Genomic DNA, 21,801 nt, shown 5'->3' with positions numbered 1-21,801 from the left:
CTACAGAAATTCATACATTACCTAATTAAACATTTCAGAGTAGGGTGAAAACAGTTATCATAATATGCTTGTCTGACTTTACTACCACCTTTTAAACCAAAACCTGAAGAATTTCTTTCAGAACTCCCCGTAGTCCAGGAGAAGAAAATGTGGGCAGGGATGAAGGCCAACGTCAGAGGTGCCCAGCTGTTGCCTTAATATGATAAAACCTGAATTTCTGAGCCTGCTAAGCAGAAGTATGCCATTCTTCATCTCTCTGATACCACAAACCATATCACCACCCTCTGGTCCACAGTCTAAATCAATTGTGACCTAGTTCCTTCTTTAGGCCACAAGACTGCATCCATAGCTTGGTGCTTCTTGCATAATTTTCAAAATTCTGCCCTTCCTCATCGTCAGCATTACTGGACTTTTCTACAGGATCACAATTTATTGCCTGATTAATACCAGTCCCTTTGTCCCTGCAGCAACTGTTTGTTCCCAAGTATGGTCAACAGTAGTTAAATGTCATTTATCCACAAATACCTGGAAGGGAAAGAGGCAGGAGTGGGGCAAAGGTGAGCAGTCAGGCTGCCCCCTTCAGCAGATTGCCAGATCAAACAGGAATCATGGACTACAACTCCACGGCTATCTGTAAATACCAGCTGCATTTTCATTCAGCCTTATACTACATTAACTTGCATCCAAATAACAAAGAGCAGAGTCCCTGAGAATGGTAATCAAAACATGTCTCCAGAAACTGCAAAGCCCTTACCCCTCCTACCTTCATTCTCCCCACAGAACAGCACTGAATTACAGAACTGATATGTGAACTACAGCTGCAATTTCCTTTGTGAACAAACAATATGAACATACATTTTTTACTTAATAAGACGCTTACTGTTAAATTTATCATAAATAAGCCATCTTCCTCTGGACCTCCTAAATAACAAGAAAATTGAATGCTTTTTTTTTCAGCTGTGCATTGATGCCTTTGGTCTCTTTTGGAAGTTATTAATTTCAAACAAACTTTCTGTTCACATTTAAAATTGTTAAATGGGAAGTATAAAATTATGCATTTAGACAATTGCAAGAAGTCTGATTTTGCAGCTGGGCAGCTTTGTATCAGCTGGCTAGACCACAAAGAAGTGAAATAAGTAACAAAACTACTGCACTCAAACTGAACTGCTAGATACCTTGTTTCACAAGATGTATGTCTCCTTCTCGTGTTTTTTCCCAAAGTCCATAGCAGGTACTGCCTTTCATGCACAGAATGGTGCCATTCTCCTGGGAGATTCGGCTCTCGCTGATTCCATGGTCCTGCTGATACGGGTCTTTAAATGCACACAGCCGCTCCTCACTCTGTGTAGCTTTAGCCAAAGAAAGAAAAATAATTTTTGTTAGTGATTCTGTCCATAAAATATTAACTTTAATAAAAAAGATTATTAAGGTATTTTGAAAAAATATGTTCAAAAAAAGCTATATGTGTAACTACAAGGCACTTAGATACTATACAGAAGTACAGCTCAGTAAACAACCCATCACAGTAAGAACTTGTACTACATATTTCAACAACTAGATTCCATCCAGTTCTTTAACTCCCTTCAAAGCATTGGCAGTGAAAGGATGCAAGATGAAGCAGATTTGTCTTTTGGGAAAAACAGATTTTGAAATTAAAGTAATATTATAGCAATTGTAAATTATTAAAGGTACTGTATAAAATATTTCCTCACAGATGGTTTATTTCTTTGATCATTCTTCAGCACTGGCCCCAAAGAAGCCATATTTCATCAAGGCAGACTTAGTGCAAACACTGCTTCACTTTGACACCAGCCCAACGATTGGGTAAAAAAAATGAAAAACCAAGAGACTTTGATACATGTGTATCACTTTTAAGGCTGTTACTATTCATTAGGAGTCAAAGTTTGTAATTTTTTTATTCTGAGACAACCATAAATTGCTGCACCATTCAGGCCAGCATTCTGTCAGTGTTTTCCCAGTTTATTGTGTGGCAGCAGTAACTAAAATAGCACAACTTAGCAGATTTTTCTACTGGTCTGGTAGGGCATGTGTGATCAGTAGAGCTGTGTGCCAGCTCAGTGGGGGCAAAACTCTCAGCTGAGGAGGCAGGAACTTCTTAAGGCAGTGTAATTCAATCACTTGCAGCTCCCCACACTCCAAGAACCTGGCTGGCAGTCCATGCTGCTCACCCAGCTCTCTGAACTCTGGTCAGTGCACTATTAACACTTTACATCTGGTACTACAGCTCTGCAGTGATAAATACATCTACTATGAAGCAGTGACTTGCTTGATATTCAGCAAGTCAGTCGCCTAAATTTCATATGCATTTTTTTTAAATCTCTCTGAGCAGAGTTAGTCAAGTTACTGAGTACAAAAAGGTCACACATTAGCAGCCAGCACATGCTGCCTCCAGCAGAACTTGCCAGTTGCACGCTGTAGTTTTATTCTCAGAACAGCTGAGTATGCCAGGCGTGAAGCATCTGTCCTGCATTCCCTGCTCCATGACATGGGACTGGCCAAGAAACAACGTCTGAAAAGACAGGACCCCACTGCTGCAAGGGAACTGGATCTCACTGACTTTTTGGAAATTCAAAGAAGAAAAAACTATCACAGAATTACAATTTTTAAGTCACAATGGGACAAAAAGTATACAGCCTTGTGAAATAGGACATATCTGCTCTGAGGGGCAGTAGGAAGGTTTAAAACCTGTTGCATATGATTGCCGAGTGGGGCTAAGGCCATCCAAGATCTGGTTGTTTGCAAAATGCTCAAATTGCTGCAAGATAAGCCCTTTCATAACTTGCCTTTGTGAAAAATTAATTTAAAAGAACATAATTTATGAAACAGCCACACAAATCTGGTTTCCTTATTTAAAATGTAATTCCAAGGAAGTCCACTTTAATAATACCTCAATATATATAAAAAAAATCTTTGAACCCATTAACTAATAGAAGAAGAAAAAAGACCAAAACAAACCAAAACGTTTTGAGTTTGCCTTGGACTCATTAAAAAAATAATGATATGTATCATGCCTGTGCTCTACCAACTGAGACAGCTTTAATTGCCTACTTTTCAGGTCTCTGTATCTTCCTATAAAACTCCTAGGATCAAGGTTGAGAGGTAAGAATATGAGAAGATCCTCAAAGAAAGAGAAGTTAAGAGTCATGCTAGATGCTGTCCAATCATGCATGTACTACAGCAAATAAAACTAGCAAAGGCTTTTCTGATGTAAAAAGACAACATTGCCCTGTAAGAATACCTGCAGAGGGGAGAATGGGGCAAGCATGAGAAAGTACAACACAGAGCTAGCAACCTGAGTGTCTATCAATCTTCTTGCAAAGTAATAAAAATACGAGTTAACTTGACACAGTTTAATGTCAGATGATCTCAGTGGGAAACTTTTCCAAGAAAAAATAAAGGTTACTCATCCAACGAGTAGAGTATTTCATGCTGATCACTGCACATTCCTGCTTCGATTATAACTTGGAGAAGCACAGCCCCAGTGGGAGCAGTACCCACTGCAATACTCTGCTGACCCCTGCCCCTTCCCTGATGGCACAGAACATCTGGAGAACAGGGGACATGGAACAAAAGCTACTTTATTTTTCTCTGTGGTCTCTGTAGGTTCATTGTTGAAGTTACAACGCCGAAGAAAATTGGGTAGAGCATTCAGATGTACTGAAACCACCCTGCAGGACAACAGAAAAGATGAGCTGCTTCAGTTACTGCTCATGATTTCACTTCCTGCTCTGGGATTTCCTTCTTCCAGGCAGTGGAAACTAGTCAGATTTAAAAAGTTTTAGTACTGGAATACTTCTAGGTCAGGTCTTGAAAGCAGTCTCTAGCCTAGGTGAGTATGCTTGTATGCCTTAAACCTTGCCCAGAAGAAGTACTACAAAATACTACTACAAAAACCACACAAAAGTGCTGGAGTGCTTCTTTAAAAGCTGACCTATTTCAACAGAAATCTTACTCTTAAAGGTAGAATACCACTGCTGGATTTCCACATGGATGACATTTTTTGTCAGTTTTCAGTCATCGTGGGAGCTACAGGTATGCAGGGTGCATTCTGAGCTGAAACACATCTATCTCCCTGTCCCTTGGGAGCTGTGCACTGCAGTGTTCGAGGGCAGCCACCAACACTGTAGCAGCTTAGGTGGAAACAATTCCAAAGCTGCTTCTCCATGCTTGGAGACATTCAAAAACCATCTAGGTATGGTCTCAGGCAGCTGGCTCCTTGCCTCAGCAAGGAGTTGGACAAGACGACCTTCAGAGGTCCCTCTCAACCTCAGCCATTCTGCAATTCTTGCATGTCTCCAAGCACTCCATGTGCAAATAAGACACAAAAATTATTTCTCAGCTGGGCTACTTGCTCTTTTTTGTCTCCAAGGCAAGCAAGATGGTAGGGTAAGACTAGAACTACTGGATTCTCTTGTTTGTCTTCAGTTCAAATAGATCCAAATAGACCCAAGGAAATACCTTAATGCAAAGATCTTCATTAAACAACAAGAGTAATTAAAATAAATAACTTCTATGAAGACTGAGGCTCCTGAACTGCTCTATTTGACAGATCCAGTTCATCTGCTACCTGTCAGAAACACGAAGGGCAAAGACCCTGCAGACATGTGTGCTCACCAGATATTAGTGAGCCATGAGCAGTTCACTGTACAGTGCTCTTTTCCTTACAGATTTCACAAACCCAAGATGCACCAACAGTGTATCCTCAAACCAACAAAACGCAGAAGCCATTTGCAGATCAAACTATGTAGTGTATCTGCCCAGACATGAAATGTCCCAGCATGCAAACACAACCAAGACTAGCACCAAAGGAAGTGGCAGCATAGGTTTCATAGGACATCTGCTGCATGGCTGAAGCCATCCTTTAAAACCTTGAATTTATCTTTATTAGGCAAATTTCGTAGTACACTCTGTTTGTTCATCAAGTAGAACTCATTAGTCATTCAGATCTTTTCTAATTAACCCTTTAATGAAATTTCATTAGAGATTTTGAAGTAAATAAATGGCAACTGAATACCTACATGTCATACACCACTGAAAAATTTGCTACTGGAGAAAATGTAGAAGCAACAGACAGGCTGACACTGAAGAGGACCAAAAGTAAAACAACAAATGATGAAGGATTTATAACGAAATGTCAATTTTCTGTTCCTCTTGTATTTGCATACCAGAAAAAATATGTCAAAGTAATTCAATAGAAATAATAAAATGAACTTAAGCTTCTGTTCTCTCACTTTTATATAGAGTTTCAGAAACAAACATGAGTGGCATTTGGATTGAATATGGGTGCTCCAAGCACCCATCTCAGAAGCAGTGAATGTTCTCAGCTTTCCTGCTTGGCTGCCACCACCGGTGAGTCTGATCACCGCACGCACTTGTAACAGACTTCACTTGAATCACACTGTGAAAACTTGTTGTCATGGTCCAAGAGAAGAACGGGTAAACAGACTACAATAAATTACTTTGCTGGAATCACAAAGGGACTGGGAATTGCCCATCTTTCCCAAGTCCATCCTGTAGCTCATGCTTACTCTCGCAGTGGTCTGGGGGCAGCCCTGGCAAAGAGGACCAGGGCTTCAGGAATTTCCTTTTGGCATACAGCTCAGGTTTTTATGTGGTTTACCATCTTAGAATTAGTCAGTTCTACTGTCAACAAAAAAAAAATCTGAACATTCTCATGGAAAAAATGCTATGTAGATTTTTTCAGTATTTTCTCTCTATAATCCTGTTATTTCCAGCTGCTCAGAAAGAGAGAACTGATTCACACTGATAAGTGAATTCTGTCTGTTCACTACAAAAATAACCTGAAATGTTTACTATTTGAATAATTGCCTTTTTTCCCCACTAAAGATATTTCTGAACAACAAAGATCAGAAGAAAATGCAAGTGCGTCTACCATGTCAGAAATGCTGTATGCAACCAACACACAATTCATCCATACTAGGATGAGTTTAAACAAATGAATATGTAGCTATTGTTTTCAATATAGAATTTCTTTCATGATCACTGCATGTTCTAGAAAAACAACTACTGAAAACAATGAAAGAGAAGTACCAAAAGTTACAGGAATCCAACTGCAAATCCTTAGAACATGAGTCATGTTTTCACTAATAGCATCGGAAGTCACTTCCATTAGTACTTAACTGATGCTTCCTGACCTTGCATCTATTCAATGCAGAACACAGAATTCACATCAAGTGCAAAGCAAGGGGAAAGGAACAAAAAAAGAAGACTCAAATGTTATTCCAATGCTAGTCCATGGTCTAATCACTGGGATTAAAAATAAATAAATAAAAACACTTGCCACTTTATGATTAATGCCAGGCAAAACATTTTGTGACTCAACAGTCACAAATGAAAGAATGTGGGAACAGTCTGATGACAAATCTGCACACAATCTACAAGAACAGACCTGCTGGCATCACAGACCACACACAGGGTACCATGTTGGTAATTACACAACTGCCTTAAGTTCATGGAGGTGACGACTTCAAAAAAAAGGCAAAAAAGGAAAAAGGTTTCTGAGCATTTGTTTGCCTGCAATGGGATTTCTTTAAGTAAAGGCCACCACACATTCAACTGGGAATCTCAGTCAACTGCAACAGATTTGTTTTCAAAGATTCACGTTTCTTCTGTAACTTGTCCTTTCAATTAGTGAGATTTTCATCAGAACAGCCATAGATGCAAAACCTGTTTTATTTTGGCCCTGTCAGCTTTCTGTGGAGCTCTTTTACTTACACAACAGGAGGAAACATCATTGCCCTCGAGAAAGGGTTACGAGATACCATGTGTCTTCATAATGCAAAGTAATTTTAAAAGGAAGGTATACATCAGGAAGCTCCTCTGAGTATATATTTTCAAATACTGATAGCTGAATTCTGGTGTGATGTACAGAGAAACAGAATATTGAAGAAATCATCACTTAGCAAAAACTCTAATGTTGCTTTTTTTTATCTTTTTCTCCTCAGAGGCTTTAATTACAAATATTTCTAAATGTGTATCCACTTATATTAAAATATATCATAAGCAGATGTCTTTTGAAGGAAGTCATGCTTCTCCAGACAGACCACCCTCACTACCAGCTTAGAGTGGGAGGAAATAAAGCTAAACTATTGGTAATCTTCCATGCATTTATACTTCCAGTATTCTGTCTTGTAGCATGACTGACCATCTGAACAGCAGGGCTCTGCACTGACTGGTCAGAAAAATGAGTAAATTGCCTAAGGATTAGGCATGAGAACATGAAGGTCTAAACCTGAAATGGCCTGGAGACTTTCTGAGCAGGAGCTCAGGAGCAGCACAGTGCAACACAAAGCCAGGGAATGCTTGGGCAGGCAGGTTGCACAGCCTACTGCTTTACAGCAAACTTCCATATCAGCAGTCCTACAGATGGGCTCCAAAACACAACCACTGGACTAATATTTTAAATACATGAATATGAAATAATGGAAATTTGCACAAGAGAATACAGCAGAACTTCTAGGAAGGAGGCAGGAAAGTAAAGAAAAATGCTTCAGAAATTTACATCTGTGGTAAACTTACATATTTTCCTCCGCTCCTAAGAAAAAGAGGGGGGGAAAACCCATCATAATAACTAACTATTTTACAGGACATAATATGTACCTCAGGATACAGTGTAAAATATATTTTGACAATAAACCCTTTACAGTTTATACTCAGTGTTAAAATATGGAATAATCTGTTCACAGTACTGCATGTCCTTAGCCTTCGTTGATGAAAATTATTTTGGTTTTGTCTGCTTTTGCTGACTAACACCACAGTTTCAAATGCTGGCAATTACACAGAGCCAGGCTTTGACTGAGAACTAGTGCCAAAACTAAAATGAATGCTAGTACTGATACCCATTTTGAAGTGATTGACTGCACATGCAGATGACAAAATAACTTATGTTCACTACAAGGTCCTTTGCCCTCAAAACAGACTAGAAAATTCAAGTGTCTTTTTTCTGTAAGTGGATATACATGGTCTTTTCTTCTCCTCAATCTAGCCTTCAAGCAAGCAAGTAAATTTGAAATCAATGTTCTTTTCTTACTCACTTTCTACCCCAGTGGTGTGGGCTAATCAAGGCTACCAGCAGCAATGGAGACACCAGTGGAGCCTTCTCCTGTTGAGTTTTCATTAACAGTCCTTGGGTATCTTGGTGTTTCAGCTTCATTCTGAAGCACCAGTTGCCTGCTAGCACTAAATAAGTGCTACAGAGCCAGATCATGTGGCAGCTGTATGGAGTCATGCTGTGCAGAAGGTTCACATTTTGCTCTCCACTCAGGCACTGCTGTCTCAGACTGCTTTGGGACATAGTCCATGGCTTCCTCTGGGACCAGCTGACCCTCCTGGCACATCATCACTGGCTCCAGGCTACCAACATGTGCCTCCCTTGCAGCCTCACATTAGTGTTATATACCTCTGACCAGACCCACCCACCATAAAGGAATTTCACTAACTGCAATTAATATAAATGCAATGTATGGAGACGCCAAAAAGTAAATCATCAATTCAAATTCTGTACTGAAAGCCTTGCCCTCCTTTTACCCAAATTTACTCTCAAGGGAAGTGTTGCCTTAGAAGAACCCAGCTTATGCAAGAGAAGCCACACAGCAAAGAACCAGGATGGCAGAGATTTATTGCTAGCAGCTGACAAATTATGTAGCTCCCAAACGCTGCCAGATTTTATGAAAAAATACCTGAGTTTACTGCCAATAAACCATGTCACTGCCTTATTTCTACAACTTTCTAAATGTTTCTGAGGACCACCAGACAACCCTGCTGTGCAAACTTCATGCAAACCAGACATTACCACAGATGAAAGCTAGCAACACCTTGTTTAGGGTCAAAACTCAAGAATGTCAAGTGAATTTGAATAGTTAATACTGCTTTGCATCAAGAGGCTGAGAATTGTTCAGCTGATATGGGAAGAGATTCAAGCTGAATCTATAATCAGGATATTGACTCAGCCAGGGTCAGAGAAGGACAAACTGCAGAATTAAACCCAAGTGCCCTCAAGTCTCAACTACAGCCATAAGTTGACCTTTTACTACTTGGGCCACTTACCAGAGCTTCCCCCACCTCACAATATCTCCTTCACAATGTATACAACTAAACAAGAAAAAGAACCTACCTCTCACAGTGATACAGCATTTTCCTTAACATTGTTGTATAGCTGTGCTCAGCAGGTACACACTTAGGACATTTGTTTTTATTATATAAGTCTGTCTAGTTCAGCAGGTTTCTTCCTTCCATCTTTTTCCCCCTCTGCTAAATTCCCATTGATTTTTAACAAGACAGAATTAAAACAAAAGGCATGTAAAAAAAAGGTAGTGGAAAAAGTTTATCAATCTGACAAATATGAAATTCCTCAATATATCACCTGCTAGCTGTGAAAAAACCCTCTTGATATGTTAAAAAAGCTGTAACAGTATCTTAGCTCAGTGATTTTGCAGGACTGACCACATTTTATCACACAACTTGGCACTTAAGAAACACTTAAAGGTTTTATAGCAAGAGACTGCAGCAGGTTTCTTGGTGTTATAAAAACAGTAAAATGTCATGGCATTTTAACATTGACTTCATTAAGCTTTAAAATACTCATCTTTGTCACCAGACTTCAACTTAGAGGCATTTCCACAATCTTTTCCTTTCATATTAAAGCAAAATCCAGTCAGTGTGTCCTATACAGAAACACAAGGGTCCTAGCACATTCAAAAAATCTTCTGAAAGAGCTGTTAAGCTCAAATACTCAAAAGTAGAAGCAAATTAGCATAAAACATAATTATACCATTAAATACCATAAAAGTGCCAAATCATAGAATATGTTTAACACTCACTTAAGGGAGAATCTAATCTAATCTAATAATATAAAGACATTAGTGGAGGACAAGCATGAAAAAATTACCCTCAACTCCAAATGCTTGTCTTATTTTTTAAAATCTTAGAGCTTCCATGAAATGAATAATGTTGATGATTTTCTGTGAGGATTCACATGGCAAAAAGCATCCTTGTGGCTTCAAATCACATTGACTGGTTTGCACTGTCTTCTTGTCTGAAGACGAAACGATTTTTGCTTATTTTACTCCACGAGCAGAGTCTTCACACATATTTTAATCATATTACACATAGCTGAATCACCTCAAAGAGAATCTACTCACACTCACAATGTAGAGGAAAAAAAAATTTCAACAAGTATTTTGCAAGCCAGCTTTTCGTACACCTTCCACTTTATTCAAGAATTGGTCCCACATGCACTAAAAGTCATTTAAACCCAGATTTCTGGAAAAGCACAGGGAAGGGAGTAGCTGGCCTTCACTGACTCAGCAGGATTTTAGACATCCAACTTCTCAAGGTCTCCTGGAAAAATCCCAGTCTACATTTAATCTGAAAGAGTGACTAAATTACAGGATTTAAACAAGTCTAGCATTTTTCCAATTATTTTTTAATATGTTTTTCACTTCCTAAATAATTCTGTCTCCATTCAAAGAAAAAATAAGTAAGTTCATGTTACTGTTTAGCAATTATGTCAGAATAGAAATCGCCACAGTCTTAGTCACACATAATCTTTTCCAGTGGCCAGTGTCTATTCATGGAATTGAAAAAGCCTGAATTCTTTATCTTTGCCCTAGACTGGAGTTCAGGGATTTTTTTTCTGGGTATGAGCGTCTGGCTTTTGTTTATCTGGGCTGTCAAAGTAAAGTATCTGCACGGAATAACACAGGAAACTCTGCAGCAAAAGCAACAGAAAAGCAAACTAATGATGTGGTATTTATCCCCCAAACTCAGATATAGACTTCCCACAGCAAAACAGCCTATTTCAGAGTCTGCTTTGCATTCCCTCTGAAAAAGATCTGCTACTTGGTAATCCCCTAACATGAGTAATGTACTCACTTTTCTTCCTAGCAGGGATGCCATTTCTACTGCAGATATTACTGAAAGACTTTCTGGAGAACTTTTCAGTACCTTAAATCTGGGAAAAGATAGAACCCCTACAGCCTGTGTCTTACAGCATATTACAAAATATTTTCCTATAAACATTTTCAGGCTGCTTACACTACTGTGAATATGCTGAAACATTGGAAAACTGGCAAACATTCTTCGACCTGAAGCTACAAGGAAATTAAGCTCCAGAATCATAATCATATTTTGCCCTCAGACAGAAGCATAATCTATTTGGCTTTGAAATCTTAAACCCTGAAGAAAATTACAAGAGCAGCAAAAGGCAGAAACTATCTTCCACCCTGACATGCTTCACGAGGGGTTTGAAGCTTCTCACCTTTCCAGAATTCCTCATAGAATATATGTTTAAGTTCAAAAACAACTCAAGTCTTTTTCTTCAAGACATTTATTAGTATGCCACAGAATACCCCACCAACCATTGTTGTCTTGAGTCAAGAGCATGGCCAACATGAGAGCTCCCCACCTTAACTCAGCCAGCACAAGGTGAAAGCCAGCTGGTGCAGGGGACTGACTATCAGGAACCTGGAAGAGATTGTGAGCTGCTGCAGAACTTGGGACTTACTTCAAACACTCCTACTATGTGTTTCTTAACTGAGAGCAGGAATGGAAGGAATTGTCAGCTAAAGGTTTGTTGAACTGGTCAAAACCAGAAAATATTGACTTTTGCTTCTGTTAGACTTCAAGGTTATCAGCCCATTGAAGAAAGGTCACTGTTCATACGTGCTTAAATTGTTAGAAATGCATGGGCACAGCACTGAAAAATTTAAAATCAACTCATACATTTTCTTTATGCATTTATTCTTTTCCATTTAAATCTTTGTACCAAAACCAACTTCACTGGCTAAGAAGGTGATATAGGCAAACTTTTGCAGACTTTGAATAGTCAGAAAAAAAAAATCAGTGTCTAGTCAAGACAAGCTCTTCATTAACTTCTGATTTCTAAACTTGTGCAGTTAAAAAGGGCAAGGTTGGTACATGCACACAGGTTACTGAACACATTTATTTCAAGGACTGGCTTTCATGTACTGAAGTATAGTACGTCACACCAAGGAAACAAATTTCTGGGGACAAGGAAATAAAAAAAAAAAAAAATTTAAACAGAAGAAGATTGTTTTTAATTATCTTTGTTGATGCTAATGACAGGAAACATGGAAAAGGGCACTCCCAAAATAGACACTAAAGGAAAACTGTGATCAACTTGCTTAACATTTTGCATTGCACACCTGAGGATGATGGCTAGAGCTATGCTCAAAAGACCATCTGAACTCCTCACCCTGTACATACACCTCAGGTAGCACAGGTTAAAACATCTCACAAGACACAGCAGAATTGTGAGCAGAAAAGCACCAAGTTCTTCAGGTCCCAAGCCAGCCTAATCCACCACCCAGCTGCTGTAGGGTGAGCAGAGAGCCAGACTGAGCAGGGGCTCCCCACTCACTGCAGTTCTCTACCACAGACAAGATCAGCATTTCAGTACAGGGGAGCCTGAACTTTTTAATAAAAGGCAGGAAATAAGCACAAACAGCATCTTGGCATCTAGGTCTAGCAAGGAAGGAACAATGCCAAATCTCATTATGACAACCAAAAAACCACAAGAGCGTAGAGGTTTTACAATGGCAGAATTTACCAGTAAAGAGGTGGTTTCCTCTCTTTTCACTTTTTTGGAAAGACTTAAGTCTTTCAACACCACAAAGTGTTATAAACATTCATTACAGGTACATTGAGCAAATATTACTTAGTTGATTTTGGTGTCTTTTGAAACAAAACTGTGATCAGACACTTTGTTAGCCTCTACTGAGGACATTTTCACTTATGACTGGGGACATGGTTTAGTGGTGGACACGGAGGTGCTGGGTTAATGGCTAAACTCATTAATCTTAGAGGCCTTTTCCAATCTGAATGATCCTATGATTCTATGAACTGATACATTTTTCTCTTTAATTTGAACTAGAAACATTAGAAAGCAATGTTACTTGCAACAAACATGTAAATAGCAGGTTTAAATAAATTCAGATCAGGTTTATTAACTCATGTACTTACTTTCTAGCAAACTGGCTCTAATTTATGAAAACTAAAGTGTAATGTAAAAAATACTCATGTTTGCACACACATTATTTAAGTTATGGTTTTTATAAAAAAACAGATTAGTGCATATTTTAAGTAATCCATATGTACCTACAAAATAGGTTTTCTGTGCTTTTTAGCAGATTTGTATAAAGGAAGCCTTACTTGCAATCTCTCCTGTAAATAAGAGATCCTGATCCAAGCCTGAAGTACTTGACAGGGTGATAAGCCAGATAAGGACAATTTCTGGTGATTAAAATACAAATCCTTCCAGTGTTAAATGAATTCCAGTTCAACATTTTGCTAAGCAGTTTTAGGACAGACATGTCTTTTTTTCTCCCCTTTAAACATAAACATAGGTATCAGAAAAGGGAAAAACCCAGAAAATACACAACTCATAACCTGAATATGTGTTTTGGAGTCTTAAGGCAAGATGTAATTTATTCTACTATGTTCACTAAACACATTTACAGGATCAGACAGGTTTTCAGAATCTCTGAGACAAACTAATACTGCAATCAAAGGATTAGCAAACCAGCTGCCTATGTGCCATTACAGCTGATTATCATAGACTGTAGACAGCTAGCTTACTTGGAAAGTGCTTTCAGGAATACTCCACTGTTGCCAGAGAGAAGGGTATAGAAGGATAATGTGATAATAACTCGCTATTTTGTTTATTATTCATAAAAGGCAACTTATGCAATAGGAATTGCATGAGGGTTTAGAAAATCTTGTTATAAACTACATTTACAGTAAAACCTGACAAAGTGAGAACTGGAGGCTTACTAAACAACTTCCATTCAGAGCTAAGGATGCCATGCAGTGAAGGTTGGACTTTTCTGCCTTCTCCCCCAGTCTCACTAAAAACTAAAACAATGCTAAAATTCATCTTATCATGAGAATTTATTACCTTATACATGCTACAATAATCATGGAAAGAGAAAAAGCAGAACAATTTGGAAGTTACAGGCTTATGTTCAAAATGTTTTCAAGTATCTTTTCACTTCATGTGTAGAAAAAATTGTGAAATAGAGCCCTCAATAAAAAACCATCCTTGTTATTAAATAGTCCTCTAACAGTTTGTTATGTCCAAATACTTTTCCCTCCCTAAGGCTATGAGAAAGAATTATTGTTCTTAGCAGACAGTGAGTTACTAGCAAACAGGAAAGCAGCAGAATTCAGCATATTTAAAAAGATACTGGTGTGTTTACAGCATTGTTTACAAAAAAAAGGAAGTGTCTTTAGTTTTCTGCTGACACTACCAACCAACTTACTTCATCCCTCAGGTAGTTGGTAAAAAAAATAATATTAGCAGAGTAGAGCTGTGTATCTCTACCACAAGTGGCATCCTTTTTGCTGCATATGGTTTACTTTGACTAACACTGGCTTTAGTCTATGTAATTTGAAATTATATATTAAATCCTAAGATTCCTGTACAGAGAGAAAAACAAGATCATCTTGATCACAGTATCTAACTACTGATATGGTTTCTATATCTTAGAAAAGGAAGCCAAAGTCAGAATTTCACAGCCAGTCAAAAGAGGACAGACTGCCTAGGGGGAACTACAGAAGTATAAATATGCACAGTTATTCAAAGCACAGCTTTCCAGAAAGCTTTTAGATTAAATAGATTATTCCTTCCTACTTGCTGCTTCCCTACTTTGTCTTTTCTCCCTCACCTTCTGGGGATTTAAAGGTCTTTGAACATCCTGTATCAAATGGAGATGAGATGAAACAACAGCCATTCACAGTTTTTAAATGCTCTGTCTGAAAGAGGCAGAGTAGTTAAAGAAAAGCAGCTTACCACAGTTTTATCCTCAGCTTCTTTGTTTACAACATGGTTACTCTCCAGATCTTGCTTGCTGTCTCTATCCCATAACACTGAAAGGTAAATCTCTCAGGTTTGCAAGCTTTTTTCACTCTTACATAAAATCTCTTGAAATCCACTTCCCTATCCATTCATCCAAGTAAAGATGTCTAAGAAGGTCTAAACATAAGTTCATCCCCACTGCCTTTGTCTTCTTTATTTTTAAAAGCTGTATTTTCCATTGCACCTTTTTTCCTAAATCACAGTTGCACGTCACTGAGGACAATAAGGATGAGAAAACAGGAAATACTTTGATTGATGTGTGGTTTAATGTTATCCAGTCACTGTATTATTCAGGGACCTGAAAACACTAACAGAAATTAAAGTGAAGAAGATCCCAACAACAGAATCAGTTGGATCTCACAGAGGAAATATAAAAGGATGCTCAGCTTCATTAATCCTTTCCCCCGGCCCCTGCCTCTAATTAGTAGGTTGTAAGTGCTCTCTGAGAACACTGGACCATAAGGATGCACAACACAGGTATCAACACTAAATTGAAAGTAAAATAATGAAAATAAGTCTCTTCTCTGTGAAGAGGAGAACAGAACAAAAAACACTGACACAAAAAAATCCAGGCCAGGTCATCTTCACAGAGTAATAGCAAAGGAAAATGAAGAAAGTCCAACAACGGAAATGTGCAACTGTCACCATCTGACAATAAACCAGTGACCACCAGTTACAGAGGAAAAGGAGCATTCCATGGATCAAAAACAGAAGAATTAATTCAGTCATGTCTGAGCTTTCTCTACCTAATAAGCAGAAAGACACCATTCCCTTCAGCTGAAGCACTCTTGGTTCAATACCAAGCCAAAAGAGGGAGCAAAGGACAAATGTAAATAAAACTCTAAACAAAAATAATTGTTTTTTCTGTATGTGAAAATCAAGTTTCAAGGTATTTTCAACAGTACAGAAAAATGTTAACAGGACATGACAATTCTCAGGCTTTGCAAAAGTACTGCCTTGTAACTGAGAACACAGACAAGATAAGTACAATGAAATTCAGCAATCTCTGAACACACTGAGTAGCTTACTCATAAAATACCATCATTATAATAGTAGGATTTGGACTTTTAAAGGTACTGAAAGTGAGTGCAGAATTTGCCCCATGACATTAGAAGTTGCAGGTAGGTTTTACACCACCACACAAGTCGTCATTATGTACCTTTCCACCTCCCTGTTGCACCCCTGAAGCAGTAAGGTTCTCTCTCTTGCTATTCCTCCCCTTGATGCTTAACCTCATTGCACCTTACCTTTCAAAGACCTACCACATTCAGTCCCCCACTGATTTTTTTTCAATCTGCTTATCATTTCCATGCCTGCTCCTCCCCTGATACATTTGATAGCAGCTGCCAGTTTCTCTCTTAAGCACCAGTGCACCTTTTCTAGGTCACTCTGTACATACAGCACAGTTCCTGTGAGCAGCTGCCAAGTCACTGTCACTCTCACCTAGTTTTATCCAAGCTTGTGCAGATAATAATTTCTACCACAATGTAAGTCCACAATGAAGAAATCAGTTCCTCTTTTAAAAAAAAAAAGTGTCAGCAAAACCCCCACACTAACAGATGCATTAAGTTGACACGACACATGGCTCCATTGTGATTATCTCTGGCATTCTTCAGCCTGTGACCTGGCCTACACACTTCAGTATTTTTTGCCCCGAGTCATTTCACTGTGCCTTTATTCTGATTATTAATAAACTGAGACAGGATCCAACTCAGGCTTTCATCCAAATACATATCAAAAACATGAAAATAAGAAAGATAAAATCCATCCTGGTTACTATCATGTTGCCTTTTACCATAGAGTTCTTATCAAAGGCCCTAATCAGGGGAAGCAACTTGTTCTCTCATTTTATGGGGTAACATATGTAAGTCCAGAATGTGAGGGAGGGAAGGTGAGGACATTCCAGAGACCTCTGTGGGGCCTGGTAAATTGACTGGCACAAGCACCTACTGTGGAAGATTCTCTTGGTGACCCCAGGTGAGCCTGCCAGCCAAAGCCACAAACTGACCTGCAGGAGCTCATGCTCATGTGCATTCACCAGCAGATGGGCACAGCACTGCAGTAAGAACAACAGCAAGGGAGATTCCCCCCACTGCTTTGTTTCTACCCACACAAAAAACAGTCCCTTTCTAAACCCTATGTCTGCTCCATAACCTAGAGACACCAGATGCTAAGACAAGAGAAGTTCTTTTTTACAGACTCTGTCCTCCTCTTCCACCCATCACAAAACACTGCTCACTTGCAATTACCAGTCAAATTTAACAGAAAAGTAAAGACCTTGTGGATACTCGTTTCTCCAGAGTTCAAAGAAAGCATGCTGGGTAGAGGCAAGTGGCACCAGAGCCACTCCAATGGAAAGAAAAGATGCTTATTAGGCACAAGAGATTTTATAGCTGAAGGAAAGATTACTTAGAAGTGCCTCCTACTTAATCCCAGCACAGCAGCCCTCAGAGGACCTCTGGCAAACACAATTTGGCCAGAACTTTTCCCATCATCAGATCTACCCCACATTTCTCACGTCTGTTACTTTTTTAGCATACACATGTAACCATTTACACCTTACTTAAATTGCACTGAAGGCAAGTTCCGGTCAAGTGCCAAATGGCAGAGTTAGAGGCAGATATGATGTCAGGGTGGAAGCTGAAACACTGCAGAGGTCTCTCTGCTCCTTCTCAGCAGAGCAAACAGCTTCCCAAGCAGGATCAGTGTCAGTGGAGCAGGGAGGAAAGGGAAGAAGAGCCATATGCAATGTCTTGCTTAGTTTTAATCTAAGCTCAGCCCCTCACAGCAGTGTCTGTTTTTAAAGCACTAGAGACAACTGGATCCTACAGGATCTGTATCCTCATCACCTTCTGCTGAGGCACACACTAACATTAATCCTACACTGGCACAAGCAGCATCTTAATCAAGAATTTTGTTCTATTAAAGCCCAAAACTTACATTTGGCAGTAGAATGAACAGAGCAGACATTCTTTTCATTTCATAGAGTTTTCTTGACATGCATAAATTGATTTAAAAGATTCTACTCCAGACACCATTTAAAGCTAAAAGAATATGAGGCTGACAATTTTTATTTTCTTAAGCCTTACTTTTTATATGTATTCAAAGAAAATAAGTATTGAAAAACATCACTGCAAGCATCACTATAGCAACTGCAGCTCTTGAAACTTCCTTGATGCAACACACTCAGATTCCAGATGGAACAAAATGCCATGTCTATCTTGCTTTTCTAAGGAGCCTCTCTTTCCTACAAAGCCTTCAAAGACTAGCAGGGACATCTGCTGCAGAAGTTGCTCTTGCAAAGACCACACAGACTTGGATAAATTCACCTATTTTCACAGTTCTGAAAAGAAATAAAGCAATCAATATCTGTACCCAAATGCCTGCAGGAAATGTCACCAGAACAAGAAAAGAGTTATGCAAGGTATTTATTTGAGTCCCTTTACAACCCAAGGGTTGACCTCATTAAAATCAGAGGCAGTTTTACCACATATTTCAGCAGAGCCAGAATTCCACATTTACAGACTTCTCTGGTAGCCCAGCTCTTTGTATCACCACACTGCATCCAGGGTATTTTGTAATATTTCTTTACATCAAATCAATTCTACCTAACTACTTGGATGCAATTTGCAGAAAAAGCTGTGTATCCTTGAATCAAAATCTTAGAAAATACTAACAGCAATAATAATTTTTTAAAAAATACTATGGAAACTGAAAACAGATCCAGGGCTGTTTTACCTCTAGGAAAAGACAGAAGACTGGAATAAAGGCATCACTGCCTTAACTTTTTCATGCAGCCAACCAGGGGTGAACAACAGACAAATGTGTATTTTGTTCACTGGTTCCACTGTTCCACATGAAATTCAATGTTATGGAAGCAAGAAAAACCAAAGGATCCTTTCAGGTGCCAGTACAAACTGTAACTGCCACTATAATATACAAGTAAAAATTAGAACACCATCAGAATGCATCAGTTCTCCACTGTATTCCTGTTGCCAAAACCATGTGGTATCAATAAAAATTTGGATAGATTCTCTGGTTTGGCTCCTATTCTGAAAAATAATTATCAAGACTTTTGCCAGGCTCTGGCCTAATCCATGTTTTGAGTTTGCAGAAGTCACCCCTGAGTTGCAAGGTGAACCTGTGATATTTATTGCACCTTCTGTGCCAAATGAAGGCACTGGGCAGGCCTGTGCTGCTGGCAAAGATGGGTAACTCACCATGGCAGGCACAGATGCCAGCATTTACAGGGTGCCTGCAAGCCACCATTTTCACATGGCAGTATGGTCATGTACTGGTGACATCCTCATGCCCTGGAGATTCAGCCCTCTGTCCTCGGGTTCACATAAATGAAAACAAGTGTTAATATATCAAAGAATACTGTCTGTAGTTTTTATCACAAGTTTCTGCTATAGCTGACAGATGGCTCGGTTCTTATCAGAGGAATAAAAATTATTTCCTAGCAGACACCAAATATTTGTGTTTTCTTGTGCACCTCTCAAAGAATTCAACAGCAGGAAAATGGGGACAGTAGGAATTTTCCTTCTGAAAGGAAAATAAATAATGGAGGGAAATGTGCAGGTCATGAAATAATTAATATTGTGCAGGCCATATTTGAAAAATACTAGACAGAGCACATATGTATACTTCCCTTCTAGAACACTGGGCATAAACACTCAAAACAACCTCAGCTGCCAATTAACTGGAGTCCCTAAAAAATCCATCTATTGCAGTGAGGAATCTGACAGCCACTAGTGGGGAAAATAAAAGAAAAAGGTTTAAGTTACCACTGTCATTTGGCAAATGTGTAAGTAGTAACTTAAATTCTTTTTCTGCAATAATAACTTTTCATTTTTAGAATGGTAGATGAGGGAGTGTCTAAAATTTCTGATGAATATGTTATGTATGGAGTTCAGTCTGAGAAAAACGTCAAGTAGTGTCAATGTCTAACCTGCAAGCAATGATAAGAAACTACCACCAACAGCAATAACAACTGAAAACATTTCTTAAATGGTTCTCTAAATTCTTAAACCAAATATCTAACCAAAAAATATTTTGTAAATTACATACATGGTGCTTCAGGTACTAAATGCAAACCCAGACATGCAAATTTGATTACACATTTCTGGCACATTATCAAGGCACAGAAAAACACCACATGTACTTGTCTGCTTAACTTTAACTAGAGATAGTTCTGCTCACAATTAGTCAGAATCTTTAAAACTTTTTTTTTGTGAGCTAAACAAGCTTAAGGAGATCACCTCTCACTTGTGCATATCTTGTGGCGAAAAAAGGTAAAACTTAAATAAAATTACTTCCTTCTAACTATCTCAGCTACTTTTAAGCACAAAGATGGCATGAAGGATCTATGGCTGTAGAGTTCCCATGTCTCAAAATATTGCTCTAAGAACATGCAGCACTATTTACACTGTGTCAAAGAAAGCTACAACCTTCTAAACTTGCAAACAGAAACATCTTTCACATCTGTCTCAAAATATGTCACTGTCAAGCTTAGGGGGAAAAAAGTCAACAACAAATGCTTCTATGAGGATTTTTAAGTTTGTTCTTCAGCCACTCTAGCATTACTAAACAAATAATCTGCAGTGGTCAGTCACACTTTTCCTACACACTATTACCAGTAGCTGTGTACTATTAACATAGTCAATGTTCAAATCAACTTATCTTTCCACCTGGGGGGATGGGGGGGAATTTCTGAGTTTTCTGCTTGGTCAGCAACATTTCCAATATTTTTAGCTTCCAACAGTGTTGTTTTATACACCTGCAGAACTGCCATTTCTTGAAAAAAAAAAAAAATCTACAGAAAGTAATAGCCATTGGTAGGTCCTCATCTCTCAGATGCTACACCCCCTAAAAATTAAACCAGTATTTTAGGAGAAATTGTAAATGAATTCCCTCCAGGCTCAAGTGTCAGCTTTATGTCAATACTTGTGTATCAGCTCAGCGCCCACTCCTTTTTACACATGTAAGATTTACTAACAAAAGACAACCACTACACTGACTTAACATCAGTTTGTGCAAGCCTTATGGTCATTCTAAATCCCTGTGAAAAAGCAAACAAAAGTACATTTTCTTTCAGACAACTTATCTGCATTGTAAAGCAAACGCTGGTTTAAAGCTAACTGTAACCACTGAGCAGCACTGCCCCTTGCACTGCCCTGCTCCCAGAAAATGATTAACACCCCCGTATGGGACAGGCTGCTTCCCTCCTTCAGCATCAACCCTGCTAAGTTTACAGACAATACAGGACTATTCAGATCCCCATCCTGGCCTGCTTCTTTATGTCTCTATTAACTGACCTGCAGCTGTACAAACAGCAGTGTTTCACCAGCATACAGTCTCCTTTACTACAGTTTATCTCATTCAACAGCACTTCCTTAAGCTTAAGTAAGTCCAATGTCTGAAAAACAGTAACAAATACCTTCAAGACATACTCCCTAGTCCACACAAAAAGATACACACAGGTCCCAAACAGTAAATTGCATGACAGTCTGTCTACTGCATCTCCACAAAGGGGTTTTGCTGAAATCACAAGTCCCAGGGAGTCTGAGGGGCCATGTGTTAGTTTTATGAATATTCTGACTCATTATCAGGTTCTGTTCCCAAAACAGAAAACAGCACTGTACAAGCTTTGCCAGTACACATCCACAAAAGCCACCATTTATTTCTTCAGGTAGAGAAGGTTTCCCCAGCTGTGCTAAGAATGCCATCATCTTCCTAAATAAGCTATTAAACTGATGAGGGGAATGTAATTTCTAAAGAGAAGTCTGCAAAGAGTTGTTTTTTCAAATTTGCAACACAAGCCAGCTAACACGAGCAAACAGTCGCGCTCACAGCTGACAGCCCTGGCTGGCAGCAGGTTCTAA

The 21,801-nt window shown here is 38.9% G+C and overlaps 1 protein-coding gene across 1 annotated transcript in view; it reads right to left on the bottom strand.

Moving 5' to 3' along the window:
* BMPR2 (bone morphogenetic protein receptor type 2) overlaps positions 1-21,801 on the bottom strand; it is a 103,113-nt gene that overhangs the window by 50,996 nt on the left and 30,316 nt on the right. Inside the window, exon 2 of the mRNA XM_056496664.1 lies at positions 1,176-1,349. Within this exon, the coding sequence (XP_056352639.1) occupies positions 1,176-1,349 (174 nt within the window). The remainder of the gene's footprint in view (positions 1-1,175; positions 1,350-21,801) is intronic.

This window comes from Oenanthe melanoleuca, chromosome 7 (genome assembly GCF_029582105.1).
Source record: "Oenanthe melanoleuca isolate GR-GAL-2019-014 chromosome 7, OMel1.0, whole genome shotgun sequence".
Lineage (NCBI taxonomy): Eukaryota > Metazoa > Chordata > Aves > Passeriformes > Muscicapidae > Oenanthe > Oenanthe melanoleuca.
Note: the sequence above shows the minus strand (reverse complement) of the source record. Positions and strands in the feature narration are given on the sequence as shown.